At 41.9% G+C, this 16,046-nt stretch overlaps 1 protein-coding gene across 3 annotated transcripts in view; it reads right to left on the bottom strand.

Annotated features, from left to right (window-relative positions):
- Window positions 1–16,046, bottom strand: part of trmt13 (tRNA methyltransferase 13 homolog) — an 86,876-nt gene that overhangs the window by 62,461 nt on the left and 8,369 nt on the right. For 2 of the 3 annotated variants that reach the window (XM_056277526.1, XM_056277528.1), the window contains exons 2-4: window positions 12,395–12,444; window positions 3,695–3,761; window positions 1,527–1,586 (exon numbers count right to left, since the gene is read on the bottom strand). In XM_056277526.1, the coding sequence (XP_056133501.1) occupies window positions 1,527–1,586; window positions 3,695–3,761; window positions 12,395–12,444 (177 nt within the window). Of the gene's footprint in view, window positions 1–1,526; window positions 1,587–3,497; window positions 3,564–3,694; window positions 3,762–10,482; window positions 10,583–12,394; window positions 12,445–16,046 lie in introns of all 3 variants that reach the window. The other variant, XM_056277527.1, reaches the window with a different exon arrangement.

Raw genomic sequence — 16,046 nt, 5'->3', positions numbered from 1 at the left:
GTGATTGTTTTTTTTAATGTGCTCATCAAAGGAAAGGCTGGGATCAAACGAAACACCTGTTACGTCGGCTGTTAGTCCAATTTCATGCAATTCCGCGATGGCTTCGATCAAGAATTATGTACAAGCTTTAGATGGAAAAACCAAGTAGAGGTATATGGAAAAACTCGCACTTATCAATACGTTAGACCAATATGTTAACAAATTTACACAACAAAAGCAGTTTCTCTCCCTCTTGTAGTAATTATATTCAAACCACGTCATTCTATGATTTAACTTCTAACTGCTGATGATGACCGACACAAAACTGAAAAATGTCTAATAAAATTGAAATGTCTTTATTTTCAAATGGTTTTGTTTCCTAAAAAAAGTACATTATAACAGTTTTATACAGTGAATAATATATAACTTGAAAGTTGTATCAGTCTAAAGGAAGTACTGAGTCACACACATTTGCTCCCAGCCATAAAAGACATTTATCACAAACGCTGCCTTTGAAGGGGTCTGAGCATCAGCAGAGATCCCACCCACCCCCACCATGGACTGTTCTCCCCCCTGCGCTCTGGGAGGCGTTACAGCAGCCTCAGAGCCCGCACCACCAGGCTAAAAAACAGCTTCTTTCCACAAGCTGTTGCCCACCTGAACCTGGCCACCCACTGAATGTCTGTAGATATTTTTAAATATTTTGTACTCTTGCTCTTTTTTTTTAACTTATTTTAGCTTTTGGTCTTCATGTGTGTAAATCTTATACTGTGTTTGTTGTGTTTGTCTGTGTCTGTCTTGCACTGTTTGGTGAAGCCACAGCCCTCATTTCATTTTTAACATGTGCCTGCACATTGTTTTTAATGACAATAAATTGAATTGAATTTTTCAGTGCACATAAAACCAAGGCAGTGTTATCCACTGTTGTCATACCAGCACTATCTTATTACTGACGTAGTCCGTTGGTAAAATTCATTGTAAAATTGTAAATTTTCTCCATACTAGGCCAATGACACGCCCCACATGGATGCAGACAGATGCCATTTTTCTTGTTGCCTCAATTTCTAAAGGATCAAGCTGCTTTTTCCCTTCTGCATGATACTAATTTTTCATCTGTAAGATCTTCCCGACTTATTCTCGATATCCATTTTCTTCTTCTTTCCTCTGACAACCTTCGAGTTTTTTCTCCTTGATGGCTGATTATCTTTGGAAAGCAAAAGTAGGATTTGTTCTGCTCTCTCGCAGCTCAATTGGAACAACCAAAAACAGCGCAGAAATGAACCACTGTAAAATATGAACCACGACAGCCATTCTGTATGAAGCAAACCTTGAAACACGTTCTGTCACTCTGACTGTTTAGAACACGTTTAGCATCGCGCAGAGAGAGCAACACACTATCCTATGGATTGGAGCCATTGTCCTTCAACATGGCGGATGTGTTGCTGTCACGTGATATGTGACTTAATATGAGAATAACCCATACACTGCTGCAAAGGTTATTGTTAGAATGTCCCAGTTTTTAATCATACTATGTCTACTTAAATTACCTGATCATCCAGCACATCTTCATCCCCTGATCCTGCGTTAACATCTTCTACATAGTAAACCTGCACATGGAAAACAAAAGGGTCTTTTATAACAATAGAATCAGCCAAAACACTTGGTTCTAAGGACTGATGAATGGAACTGCTTTTCTCTTTTTGGTCTTGCAAGCAAATCTTCGGAATACTAACTCTGCAGAGTTCACTATGGTAAAGACTTCATATGATTCTTAAATCTTTTTTCTAAGGAAAGGTCTATCTTGTTGCGCTGGTAATAGATCCTAACAATGTCTTGGGAAAGGTATGAAGAAGATAAAGTCACTGTTGATGTCAATAGAGTGGTTAAATTGCTATACGATGAAAAACTTTATACACTGAGTGCAATTCTTATGATACATTGGTGCTTTCAACACTGTAGACCATTTTTCATTCTATACTGTTTGGTGACAAATCCATGATCAAACTACTAAGTAATTCTGAAAATGTGGGCATCCGGGTGGTATAGCAGTCTATTCTGTTGCCTGCCAACACGGGGATCACGGGTTTGAATCCCCGTGTTACCTCCCGTTTGGTCAGGCATCCCTACAGACACAGTTGGCCATGTCTGCGGGTGGAAAGCCGGATGTGGGTATGTGTCTTGGTCACTGCACTAGCGCCTCCTCTGGTTGGTTGGGGCGCCTGTTCGGGGGGAGGGGGAACTGGGGGAAATAGCATCATCCTCCCACATGCTACATCCCCCTTGTGAAACTCTTCACTGTCAGGTGAAAAGAAGCGGTTGGCGACTCCACATGTATTGGAGGAGGCATGTGTAGTCTGCAGCCCTCTGCGGATCAGCAGAGGGGGTGCAGCAGAGACCGGGATGGCTCGGAAGAGTGGGGTAATTGGCCAAGTACAATTGGGAGGAAAAAAAGGGGGGGGGTTTCAAAAAAAACAACAAACAAACAAAACATGAAGAAAATGTTTCACAGTCCAAAACACAGCCATTTGCACGACTCTGCAGTGGCCTGTGAACGTCCCCACAAAGCTCAAGCAACATCCCAGTCAGCTGAGCAGCTCTCATCATTTGGCCATCAGCTGGGATGGTGACAAGGAGCTCCTTCAATAGTGTTACTAGATATGATAGTAGTGACATTGTGGGTAATGCACTCTGCCCATCTGTCTAGCGGTCATTGTCATTTGCCAATTCTTAAATAATTGTACTTCTACAACTCCCCCCCCCCTCCTAATCGTAAAAAGAATGAGTGTTCTTGGAGCTAAGGAGAAATATGGGGTTTTTTTTCTATAAAGCACAGCCTATTACATTCCCCCTCAAAGTCATATGTGACATAATTTGAACATAACAAACACATTATTACATGTACAAGCCTGTTTCATGCCAAAACAGGCTTGTACTGTCTCATACAGAATTTACTATATACGTATATATACGTGTGTGTGTGTGTGTGTGTGTGTGTGTGTGTGTGTGTGTATATAAAATCCAGTGAGTCAAGTAAGTTCTTTATGAGACAGTACAAGCCTGTTTCATGCCATAGGCAGTCATCAGCTGTCAATAAAGCTACCTGAGGAAAGAGCATACCATTTACTGCTCGTCATGCACATAACGTGCACAATGTCCAATGGGGAAGGGAGAGGTGTGACATACAAAAATTCAAAAACACATGATCGTTAACGGTCCAATGGGGGAGGGGGTATTTGTCTATTGTCATGATTTATTTATAATTACAAAATAAGTGCTTATATCTATGTGTGCAACTGCTGGCCAATCATTCCTGTTATTTAATGTGGGCATTTGTGATTTGCAATGATAAAATGTGTCAGTGAGACATAGGTTACACAGTTTAGCAGGATCTCCCTCTGTCTGGCATTTTCCTTCAAGAGGACACGATGCCTTAACACAGCAGTTGCAGTTGGAGGTGTTTGGTTGTGGTGAGGGGGTGTGTGTCTTGGTCATGATGCTGTGTTGTGGGATGAACCAACCTGCTGAACATCTGGCATGCAGCTGTAGCTTATTTTGACTGTGTTCCTGCTGAATATTTTTCTTAGCTGATACACACACACACACACACACACACACACACACACACACACACACACACACACACACACACACACACACACACACACACACAGCAGAGGTACAAAACACAGTGACTCGTTAGATGGAGTTCACTTACAGGTTTTGGTTTGTCCCTGTTGTTGCACTTCTTCAGATGTTGGGAGAGGCAGTTTTCAAACACAGTGCTGAGGTAAGACAGATGTGTAAGGACAGAGGTAAGACAGATGTGTAAGGAGAGAGGTAACACAGTTGTGTAAGGAGAGAGGTAAGACAGATGTGTAAGGAGAGAGGTAAGACAGTTGTGTAAGGACAGAGGTAAGACAGATGTGGAAGGACAGAAATAACACAGATGTGTAAGGACAGAGGTAAGACAGATGTGGAAGGACAGAGGTAACAGATGTGTAAGGAGAGAGGTAAGACAGTTGTGTGAGGGCAGAGGAAAGACAGATGTGTAAGGAGAGAGGTAAGGCAGTTGTGTCAGGAAAGAGGTAAGACAGATGTGTGAGGAGAGAGGTAAGACAGTTGTGTGAGGAGAGAGGTAAGACAGTTGTGTAAGGAGAGAGGTAAGACAGATGTGTAAGGAGAGAGGTAAGACAGATGTGTAAGGAGAGAGGTAAGACAGTTGTGTAAGGACAGAGGTAAGACAGATGTGGAAGGACAGAGATAACACAGATGTGTAAGGACAGAGGTAACAGATGTGTAAGGAGAGAGGTAAGACAGATGTGGAAGGACATAGGTAACAGATGTGTAAGGAGAGAGGTAAGACAGTTGTGTCAGGAAAGAGGTAAGACAGATGTGTGAGGAGAGAGGTAAGACAGTTGTGTAAGGAGAGAGGTAAGACAGTTGTGTAAGGAGAGAGGTAAGACAGATGTGTAAGGAGAGAGGTAAGACAGATGTGTAAGGAGAGAGGTAAGACAGTTGTGTAAGGACAGAGATAAGACAGATGTGGAAGGACAGAGATAACACAGATGTGTAAGGACAGAGGTAACAGATGTGTAAGGAGAGAGGTAAGACAGATGTGGAAGGACATAGGTAACAGATGTGTAAGGAGAGAGGTAAGACAGTTGTGTCAGGAAAGAGGTAAGACAGATGTGTGAGGGCAGAGGAAAGACAGATGTGCAAGGAGAGAGGTAAGACAGTTGTGTAAGGACAGGTAAGACAGATGTGTAAGGACAGAGGTAAGACAGATGTGGAAGGGCAGAGATAACACAGATGTGTAAGGACAGAGGTAAGACAGATGTGGAAGGACATAGGTAACAGATGTGTAAGGAGAGAGGTAAGACAGTTGTGTCAGGAAAGAGGTAAGACAGATGTGTGAGGGCAGAGGAAAGACAGATGTGCAAGGAGAGAGGTAAGACAGTTGTGTAAGGACAGAGGAAAGACAGATGTGTAAGGACAGAGGTAAGACAGATGTGTAAAGACAGAGGTAAGACAGATGTGTAAGGAGAGAGGTAACACAGTTGTGTAAGGACAGAGGTAAGACAGATGTGTAAGGAGAGGTAAGACAGATGTGTAAGGAGAGAGGTAAGACAGTTGTGTAAGGACAGAGGTAAGACAGATGTGGAAGGACAGAGATAACACAGATGTGTAAGGACAGAGGTAACAGATGTGTAAGGAGAGAGGTAAGACAGTTGTGTCAGGAAAGAGGTAAGACAGATGTGTGAGGGCAGAGGAAAGACAGATGTGCAAGGAGAGAGGTAAGACAGTTGTGTAAGGACAGGTAAGACAGATGTGTGAGGACAGAGGTAAGACAGATGTGGAGGACAGAGATAACACAGATGTGTAAGGACAGAGGAAAGACAGATGTGCAAGGAGAGAGGTAAGACAGTTGTGTAAGGACAGAGGTAAGACAGATGTGTAAGGACAGAGGTAAGACAGATGTGGAAGGACAGAGATAACACAGATTTGTAAGGACAGAGGAAAGACAGTTGTGTAAGGACAGAGGTAAGACAGATGTGGAAGGACAGAGATAACACAGATGTGTAAGGACAGAGGTAACAGATGTGTAAGGAGAGAGGTAAGACAGTTGTGTCAGGAAAGAGGTAAGACAGATGTGTGAGGAGAGAGGTAAGACAGATGTGTAAGGAGAGAGGTAAGACAGATGTGTAAGGAGAGAGGTAAGACAGTTGTGTAAGGACAGAGGTAAGACAGATGTGGAAGGACAGAGATAACACAGATGTGTAAGGACAGAGGTAACAGATGTGTAAGGAGAGAGGTAAGACAGATGTGGAAGGACAGAGGTAACAGATGTGTAAGGAGAGAGGTAAGACAGTTGTGTCAGGAAAGAGGTAAGACAGATGTGTGAGGGCAGAGGAAAGACAGATGTGCAAGGAGAGAGGTAAGACAGTTGTGTAAGGACAGAGATAAGACATATGTGTAAGGAGAGAGGTAAGACAGATGTGTAAGGACAGAGGAAAGACACGTGTAAGGACAGGGGTAAGACATATGTGTAAGGAGAGGGGTAAGACAGATGTGTAAGGACAGAGAGAAGACAGATGTGTAAGGAGAGGTAAGACAGATGTGTAAGGACAGAGGTAAGACAGATGTATAAGGGCAGAGAAAAGACCGATGTGTAAGGACAGAGGAAAGACATATGTGTAAAGACAGAGGAAAGACAGATATGTAAGGACAGAGGAGAGACAGATGTGTAAGGACAGACCGATGAAAGACAGATGTGTAAGGACAGGGGAACGACAGATGTGTAAGGACAGAGGAGAGACAGATGTGTAAAGACAGACAGAGGAAAGACAGATGTGTAAGGACAGACAGAGGAAAGACAGATGTGTAAGGACAGAGGTAAGACATGTGTATGGACAGAGGAAAGACAGATGTGTAAGGACAGACAGAGGAAAAACAGATGTGCAAGGACAGGAAAGACAGATGTGTAAGGACAGACAGAGGAAAAACAGATGTGCAAGGACAGGAAAGACAGAGGAAAGACAGATGTGTAAGGACAGAGGAGAGAGATTTGTAAGGTCAGACATAGGAAAAACAGATGTGCAAGGTCAGAGGAAAGACAGATGTGTAAGGACAGAGGTAAGACAGATGTGTAAGGACAGACAGAGGAAAAACAGATGTGCAAGGACAGAGGAAAGACAGATGTGTAAGGACAAAGAGCAAGAAGCACAACAAAAATAACCCTTGAAATAAATTAATGAATGTGAGAAATTAAAGTAACAATGTTCACATCTTTGTGCATTAGAAGATGCAAACTTTTCTGTGCTGTTTTCAAGTAAATCCTTTTGGCAAAGCTGTTGAAACTAAAAGAAGTTTGCAGTTTCAGTAAAGTTATATGACGATGTATTCTAAACTACTGTGAAAAAACATCAAGTTGAAAAGCCGTGAGCATCATCATAACTTGAAAACAATACATATAATTTCAAAACAGTCCAGAATTGCGGTGGCATGATGTTAAGTTAAAGATGCAGTTAGTGGTGGAATGTAAGTAAGAACATTTATTCAAGTACTGTACAAATTCCAGGTACTTTACATGAGTGTTTCTATCTTATGCAAGTTTGTACTTCTACTTCACTACATTTCAGCGGCAGATATTGTACTTTCTACTCCACTACATTTGTCTGACCAGTTACTTTTTGTTTCCGTTTTCCATCCATCTATTATCCAAGCTGCTTATCCTGCTCTCAGGGTGGCGGGGATGCTGGAGCCTATCCCAGCAGTCACTGAGCGGCAGGCGGGGAGACACCCTGGACAGGCCGCCAGGTTTTATTATTTGTATTTTTCACCCTGTGATGGACTGGCGGCCTGTCCAGGTTGTCTCCTCGCCTGACGCTCAGTGACTGCTGGGATAGGCTCCAGCATCCCCGCCACCCTGAGAGTAGGATAAGCGGCTTGGGTAATGGATGGATGGAAACGTAATTGTTCACTTGCTGTTTTCATGTTGTGTACCAGTATGCATTTTCACAGAAGGTTGAACCAGTTCATCTGGACACAACGTTTATTGACAGAAATGTTTCATCATCATCTAAGTGACCTCTTCAGTCCCACCTGCCTGCAGGTGTCCCCACCCATATAAACAATACAGTGTCTCAACGGACTGCAGGTGTCCCCACCCTTTTACTTGACTGCAGGTGTCCCCACCCTTATAAACAACCGTGTGTCACCTGACTGTAGGTGTCCCACCCTTATAAACAACAGTGTCTCACCTGACTGCAGGTGTCCCACCCTTATAAACAATAGTGTCTCACCTAACTGCAGGTGTCCCACCCTTATAAACAACAGTGTGTCACCTGACTGCAGGTGTCCCACCCTTATAAACAACCGTGTGTCACCTGACTGCAGGTGTCCCACCCTTATAAACAAGTGTCTCACCTAACTGCAGGTGTCCCACCCTTATAAACAATAGTGTCTCACCTGACTGCAGGTGTCCCACCCTTATAAACAACCGTGTGTCACCTGACTGCAGGTGTCCCACCCTTATAAACAACAGTGTGTCACCTGACTGCAGGTGTCCCACCCTTATAAACAATAGTGTCTCACCTGACTGCAGGTGTCCCACCCTTATAAACAATAGTGTCTCACCTGACTGCAGGTGTCCCACCCTTATAAACAACAGTGTCTCACCTGACTGCAGGTGTCCCACCCTTATAAACAAGTGTCTCACCTAACTGCAGGTGTCCCACCCTTATAAACAATAGTGTCTCACCTAACTGCAGGTGTCCCACCCTTATAAACAACAGTGTCTCACCTAACTGCAGGTGTCCCACCCTTATAAACAACAGTGTCTCACCTGACTGCAGGTATCCCCACCCTTATAAACAATACAGTGTCTCACCTGACTGCAGGTCTCCCACCCTTATAAACAACAGTGTCTCACCTGACTGCAGGTGTCCCACCCTTATAAACAATACAGTGTCTCATCTGACTGCAGGTGTCCCACCCTTATAAACAACAGTGTCTCACCTGACTGCAGGTGTCCCACCCTTATAAACAATACAGTGTCTCACCTGACTGCAGGTCTCCCACCCTTATAAACAACCGTGTGTCACCTGACTGCAGGTGTCCCACCCTTATAAACAATACAGTCTCACCTGACTGCAGGTGTCCCACCCTTATAAACAACAGTGTCTTACCTGACTGCAGGTGTCCCACCCTTATAAACAATACAGTGTCTCACCTGACTGCAGGTATCCCCACCCTTATAAACAATACAGTGTCTCACCTGACTGCAGGTGTCCCACCCTTATAAACAACAGTGTCTCACCTGACTGCAGGTGTCCCATCCTTATAAACAATAGTGTCTCACCTGACTGCAGGTGTCCCACCCTTATAAACAACAGTGTCTCACCTGACTGCAGGTGTCCCCACCCTTATAAACAACCGTGTGTCACCTGACTGCAGGTGTCCCACCCTTATAAACAATAGTGTCTCACCTGACTGCAGGTGTCCCACCCTTATAAACAATAGTCTCACCTAACTGCAGGTGTCCCACCCTTATAAACAACTGTGTCTCACCTGACTGCAGGTATCCCACCCTTATAAACAATACAGTGTCTCACCTGACTGCAGGTGTCCCCACCCTTATAAACAATAGTCTCACCTGACTGCAGGTGTCCCACCCTTATAAACAACAGTGTCTCACCTGACTGCAGGTGTCCCACCCTTATAAACAACAGTGTCTCACCTGACTGCAGGTGTCCCCACCCTTATAAACAATACAGTCTCACCTAACTGCAGGTGTCCCACCCTTATAAACAACAGTGTCTCACCTGACTGCAGGTGTCCCCACCCTTATAAACAATACAGTCTCACCTGACTGCAGGTGTCCCACCCTTATAAACAACAGTGTCTCACCTGACTGCAGGTGTCCCACCCTTATAAACAATACAGTGTCTCACCTGACTGCAGGTGTCCCCACCCTTATAAAAAATACAGTCTCACCTGACTGCAGGTGTCCCACCCTTATAAACAACAGTGTCTCACCTGACTGCAGGTGTCCCACCCTTATAAACAACAGTGTCTCACCTGACTGCAGGTGTCTCACCTGACTGCAGGTCTCCCACCCTTATAAACAACCGTGTGTCACCTGACTGCAGGTGTCTCACCTGACTGCAGGTGTCCCACCCTTATAAACAACAGTGTCTCACCTGACTGCAGGTGTCTCACCTGACTGCAGGTGTCCCACCCTTATAAACAACAGTGTTTCACCTGACTGCAGGTGTCCCACCCTTACAAACAATACAGTGTTTCACCTGACTGCAGGTGTCCCCACTCTTATAAACAATACAGTGTCTCACCTGACTGCAGGTGTCCCACCCTTATAAACAATAGTGTCTCACCTGACTGCAGGTGTCCCACCCTTATAAACAACAGTGTCTCACCTGACTGCAGGTGTCCCACCCTTATAAACAACAGTGTCTCACCTGACTGCAGGTGCCCCACCCTTATAAACAATACAGTGGCATAACCACCCTAACCAACGACCAATTTCGGATTCAGAATCAGAACCATGTTTACTGGCTATGTAGGTTTGCACATACATGGAATGTAACTCTAGTGTCGTGGCTCTCTCAGTGTACTTAACATAGAATAACAACACTACTACACAACAACCTTCGGATATATACACAAAGATTGACTTATACAGGTGAAATAAGAGGTGATAAAGTACAATGGTGGAGAGACTATATCAGAGATGCTGAAACAGATGTTAGCAGCTTACTTACATACATGCCTGAGGTAGATGTACAAGACAGAGTGTACCAGTATACGTACAATGTACAATACAGTATATACAACATGTACAGTACAGTATATACAGCATGTACGGTACAGTATATACAACATGGTTGGATTTATTGACAGTGTTAAATGTTCATTTGAATGACAGCCCGCGGAAAGAAACGGTTTTTGTATCTGGTTATTTTGGGGTACAGTGCTCCGTATCACCTGCCAGAGGGGAGGAGTTGGAACAGGTTGTGTGACCAGGGTGTGATGGGTCTGCATTGATGTTGCCTGTCCGTTTCGGGAGTCTGGAGGTGTATAAGTCCTGAATGGAGAGCAGGTTGGCACCATGATTTTCTCTGCAGATCTAACTGTCCGTTGTAGTCTGTCAGTTAAGCTGCATATGCAAATTGCTGTGACCATTAACTACACAGTAAAAAAATTGGTGGTAATACTTCAGAGTTGACTTATTTAAATCCAGAGTAAGTATTTTCAACACCGTCAAGAGTAAAGGCACTCTAATGGTGGAGTTAAAAGAAAGTGTAAAATTCTGCAGACATGCAGTGAAAGTTCTACTCTACAGTGTGATAAATATGAGCCACTCTGCTGTGCTGTGGTCGTGCATGCTGGCTGATGGATCATTTTGTAAAACTGCTCCGGAGTGCTGACATTGTCTGGTAAGTAACATTACTGTGTTGTCAAGAAAAAATAGCTAATTTTTCAACTTGACATATTTTTAGAGTTGTATTGATGTTAATTGAGGTCATATTTGTTACGTTTATGTCTTATCTAACATTGTGTTGTTGAGCTCCAATGTGGCAGTACAACTTACCGTTATACCGTTAACTAATGGTAACTAGGGCCCTATTCACAACTGGCATTAACATGCGTCTTGGGTGATCCAATCACAAGTTATCTTGCTGGACAGTTAACATTCACATGGGCAACAGTTCACAGCTAACTTAGGTATCATAATTTAGACGAACATTTTTCCGTTTGAGTTGACAACTGCCCATTTAGCGTGCTAGCTATTATTGTGAATACCTCAGCTTCATTAATATTATATTTAGGAAAGAATAGGTAAGGTAACCATAGTTTGTTTTAAGGAAATCTATATTTTTAAAATGGCTGCAAAGGACTGAAAAGGCAAGTCTCTGAAGGTGGATTGTACTTGTCGTTAGCTAGCAAGCTAGGAGTCCTTATCTGTATTTTTGCTTTGTTTATAGATTAATGTTGTTATAAAGGGTTACGATATAAATATATATATATATATATATATATATATATATATATATATATATATATATATATATATATATATATATATCCATTTAATATTTATGATTGAAGTTAGTCAGAATGTGTAAATACTTAAAACAACATTAGTTCAGTTCGGTAGCTAATGTGGCCAAAATTAGCATTATACAATTTTTAGCTATGCTTAGCTAAAGTTATGTTGTCAGCAGAAATTGTTATATTGATCACACACTACTAAGAGAACAATTGTGAAATTGAAGTGAGGCTGCTGATTCATTTCTGTCAGCACTAAGGTTTGAAAATACTGCCTGAAATGCTGCAAGATGAATATACTGAATCGCATACGTGGTTCTGACAGTACAGTGACACTATAGGATATGATGCATTGCTGTAAACTTAACTACCCAACAGTATATAAAGTATGTAAAATTAGCTCAATCTTAAAACATCAGCAGTGAAATGCAATACACATTATTGGAGCAGTAATATATATACATATACAGGCAGGGACAGGGACCATTTTTCTGTAGAATGAGTGCTTTTACTTTTGCTGATAATACTTTTATACTTTTACTTAAGTAAGGTTTCGAATGCAGGACTTGTAATTGTAGTGGAGTATTTTTATAGTGTGCTATTAGTACTTTTCCTTAAGTAAAGGATCTGAAAACTTCTTCCACCACTGGATGCAGTACTCTAGGACACAAGATAGTTTAGTAACAAGCACTCTGCTGTGAATTATGCCTACTTTTTTACTTTACAGCAATGCTTAGCTAGAGAACATTCCATCAAAATAGCAAGGACTCTTTCTTTAGGTGAAGTAAAACACAACAATCATTGGAATTTAGTTAGAACCCATTCAAGATTTGTCCAATGAACTCACTGTTTTGGATCCAAGGGACAAGGGATTCTTCTTTTAGTGTTTCCATTCTCCTGAATCAAAAGAAAATTGAGAAAAATAATTACTGAGGCTCTGTCAGCTCAAAACAGAGCTGCTATTACAACTGCTGCTCAAAGCCACTGATATAAATGTAAGGCTGTCATTTGATGCTACTTTTGGGAACAAGTGATATATCATTTGATCTATCGATCATTCTGATGATTAATCGAGGTCATCAGATTAAAGACTAGGTCAAAACCTAGCATATGTCTGGACCGTGTATGATCAGTGTTCGAAACTGTGGCCAATTTGTTACAGGCGTAGTCAGTAGTAGTGTCTACAATGTGAATTCCTGGATAGTAAATGTTCATCTGCAACTTTCTGTAGCGGCCCCAGTAACACCTGTTGTTAAAGTGTACTAAAGCAGCATGTCACATGACATGGTTGAGCTATGTTGAAGTAAAAAAAAAAAGTTATAAATGCAGTTGCAAGAACAATATGAAAATCATTCATGTCAGTGACCTCTGAGGTCTCTGACATGAGTGATGAAACATGTCTGTTAATAAACGTTATGTCTAGATGAACTGATTCAACTCTCTGTTATGTCTTGATGCATGCTCAATAATCCAGGCAAGGAAATCCTAGAAAGGTGAACCAGTTCACCTGGACACAACGTTTAGCGGGAGAAACGTTTCATCATCATCTAAGTAACCTCTTCAGTCTCACCTGACTGCAGGTGTCCCACCGTTATAAACAGCACAGTTGCACAATGACCGAAACCAACGACTGGTTTCATATGCAAATTGCTGTGACCATAATCTTCCTTATATTAAGCCAGGACAACTTTGCGGCATGATGAAAAATGGTCAGATTACATGTGCTTGAATACATTCTTGAGTCTTGAGGCTACCAATGCAGCATACTTGTTGCTTTCTTTCATAGAATTTGAAGCTACTACCAAAGTCAGAGAACAATTACACAATAAAGGAGTTGCGTTACCTGGTCCGTGCATGTAAAATATCCACCATGTCCAAGCCTCTAAGTGGTCACATATTTATTTCGTAGTTCGTGCGTTTGTTTTATTAAATCATGTGCATGTTTTATTCATGTGTGTGGTCACATCATATATTTTTTTCTAGTTTGTGCGCTTGTTTTCGTTTTTTTTTTTATTATTAAAAATTCCTCATTTTTCTCCCCGATTTTACTTGGCCAATTACCCCACTCTTCCTCCACCTCTTCTGCTGATCCAGGGAGGGCTGCAGACTACCACATGCCTCCTCCGACACATGTGTGGTCACCAGCTGCTTCTTCTCACCTGACAGTGAGCAGCTTCACCAACAGGACGTGGTGTGTGGGAGGATCGCGCTATTCCTCCCAGTTCCCCCTCCCACCTGAACAAGTGCCTCGATTGATCAGAGGAGGCGCTAGTGCAGCGACCAGGACACCTACTCATATCTGGCTTCCCACCCACAGACACAGCCAATTGTGTCTGTAGAGACGCCTGACCAAACCAGAGGTAACACAGGGATTGGAGCCAGCGAGCCCCATGTTGGGAGGCAATGGAACAAACAGCCACGCTACCTGGACGCCCTTATGCGCTCATTTTACTAAATCACGTGTCCTTGGAATTCGGTAAACTTTGAAATATATTCACAGATCGAAGTTCCCCGATCAATAACTCATAAGCAAAACACTGTTAAAACACAAACGATGTCTCATAATTCTTCTGCACAGGAGAGAACTTGAATATTTTTCCGAATAAAATTTCCACAAAATTATGCAAAAGCACATTTTTACAAACTGTGGTAGTATAACTAACAGCACACCATTGATGTGTGAAGTGGTTTTGGGGACACTACACTGTATGAGTGAAGTTACGGAATATGTTTGTAGTATCTCTTTTCGGTGCTGCACTTTTTAGACAGTCCCTGTAATGTACATAGAGACCAATGGTATTTTTCCAGCTCGGAGGACGGCTTGCTTTGGTGAATATTAGGTTGTAGCTCGTCGACTATCCTACTATGGTAGGATAGAGGCATCGTTTGTTTTTAACAATGTTTCGCTTATGAGTTAAGTTCGAATCTGTGACTTTATTTCAAATTTACCTAACTCCAAGGACATGTGATTTAGTAAAACGAACAACAAACTAGTAAAAAAATATATGATGTGACCACACACATAATGAGTAAAACGCCTGAACGATTTAGTAAAAAGTGTATGATTCAGTAAAACGAAAGCACGATTTAGTAAAACGTGCATAGGGTTTAGTAAAACAAGCGTAGGGTTTCGTAAAACGAGTGTAGGGTTTAGTAAAAAGTGCGTAGGGTTTAGTATAACGTGTGTAGCGTTTAGTAAAAGGAGCGTAGGGTTTAGTGAAACAGTTTAGTAATTCGTAGGGTTAAGTAAAACATGCGTAGGGTTTAGTAAAACGTGCGTAGGGTTTATTAAAACGAGCGTAGGTTTCAGTAATGCGTAGAGTTTAGCAAAACGTGTGTACGGTTTAGTAATGTGTAGGGTTTAGTAAAACGTGCGTAGGGTTTAGTAAAACGTGCGTAGGGTTTAGTATAACGTGTGTAGGGTTTACTAAAACGAGCGTAGGGTTTAGTGAAACAGTTTAGTAATTCGTAGGGTTTAGCAAAACGTGCGTAGGGTTTAGTAAAAAGTGCATTGCGTTTAGTATAACGTGCGTAGGATTTAGTAAAACGTGCATAGGGTTTAGTAAAACGTGCGTACGGTTTAGTAAAACATGCTTAGGGTTTAGTAAAATGTGCGTACGGTTTAGTAATGCGTAGGGTTTAGTAAAACATGCGCAGGGTTTATAAAACAAACCAACAAGTTGGTTCAACGAGCGCACGAACTAGAAAAGAAATATGACGCCACCAGTCAGGGGGCTGTACTGACGTAATAGCAGAGAATGTCTCTCTCTGTTTGTCTATCATCAGCAAGTCCTCTTATATAGACGAATGTTGTACAAACATAGTTTTACTCCTCATCCCACAGCGCTGTGGAACAACAGAGACAGTCTTTATAAAAATAAATCCCTGTTCTACAAAGAATGGATGGACAGGAATATTTGGTCTGTTTTAGATGTCTTAGGTACAAATTTTAGACTTGTTAGCACATAATGATTTTTTGTGTTAGATTAGATTTTTCTGTCATCCTAAACAGTTTGCCAGCCTTACTAATGCTACCCCAAAACCATTCTTACTTTCGGCCAAAGCAGTAGTCCTACACACCAATTAAATAGCAACATTGCCAAATAAAACATGTTGTCCTATGACTTATACCCAAACCAGTTCAACAGAGTACTTAACTTGGACCCATGGACCCTGCAAAAGTGCTACGATTAAAAACGGATTTCTTATATTATCCCCTACTACCCAAAGCTAAGCTAATCCATTTTTAAATTAATTAATGATACAGTTAAGGTCGAAATTATTAGCCCCCAAGGAACCATGGAACACTTCCCTAAGATTCTGCCCGATGTTTGCATCATTCATAAAACTTTACATAGTAAAACATTCATCAATGTTAAGGCCCGTATTTGGTACATTTTGGAATGTAAAATAAATCTTCAGCTTTGCTTTATACCGAATTATACCAAATTGAGGTGGTCAATATTATTAGCCCCCATGTGATTTTTTACTTTCAAAAC

This window comes from Lampris incognitus, chromosome 3 (genome assembly GCF_029633865.1).
Source record: "Lampris incognitus isolate fLamInc1 chromosome 3, fLamInc1.hap2, whole genome shotgun sequence".
Classification (NCBI taxonomy): Eukaryota; Metazoa; Chordata; class Actinopteri; order Lampriformes; family Lampridae; genus Lampris; species Lampris incognitus.
This window is presented reverse-complemented; position numbering and strand designations above follow the sequence as displayed.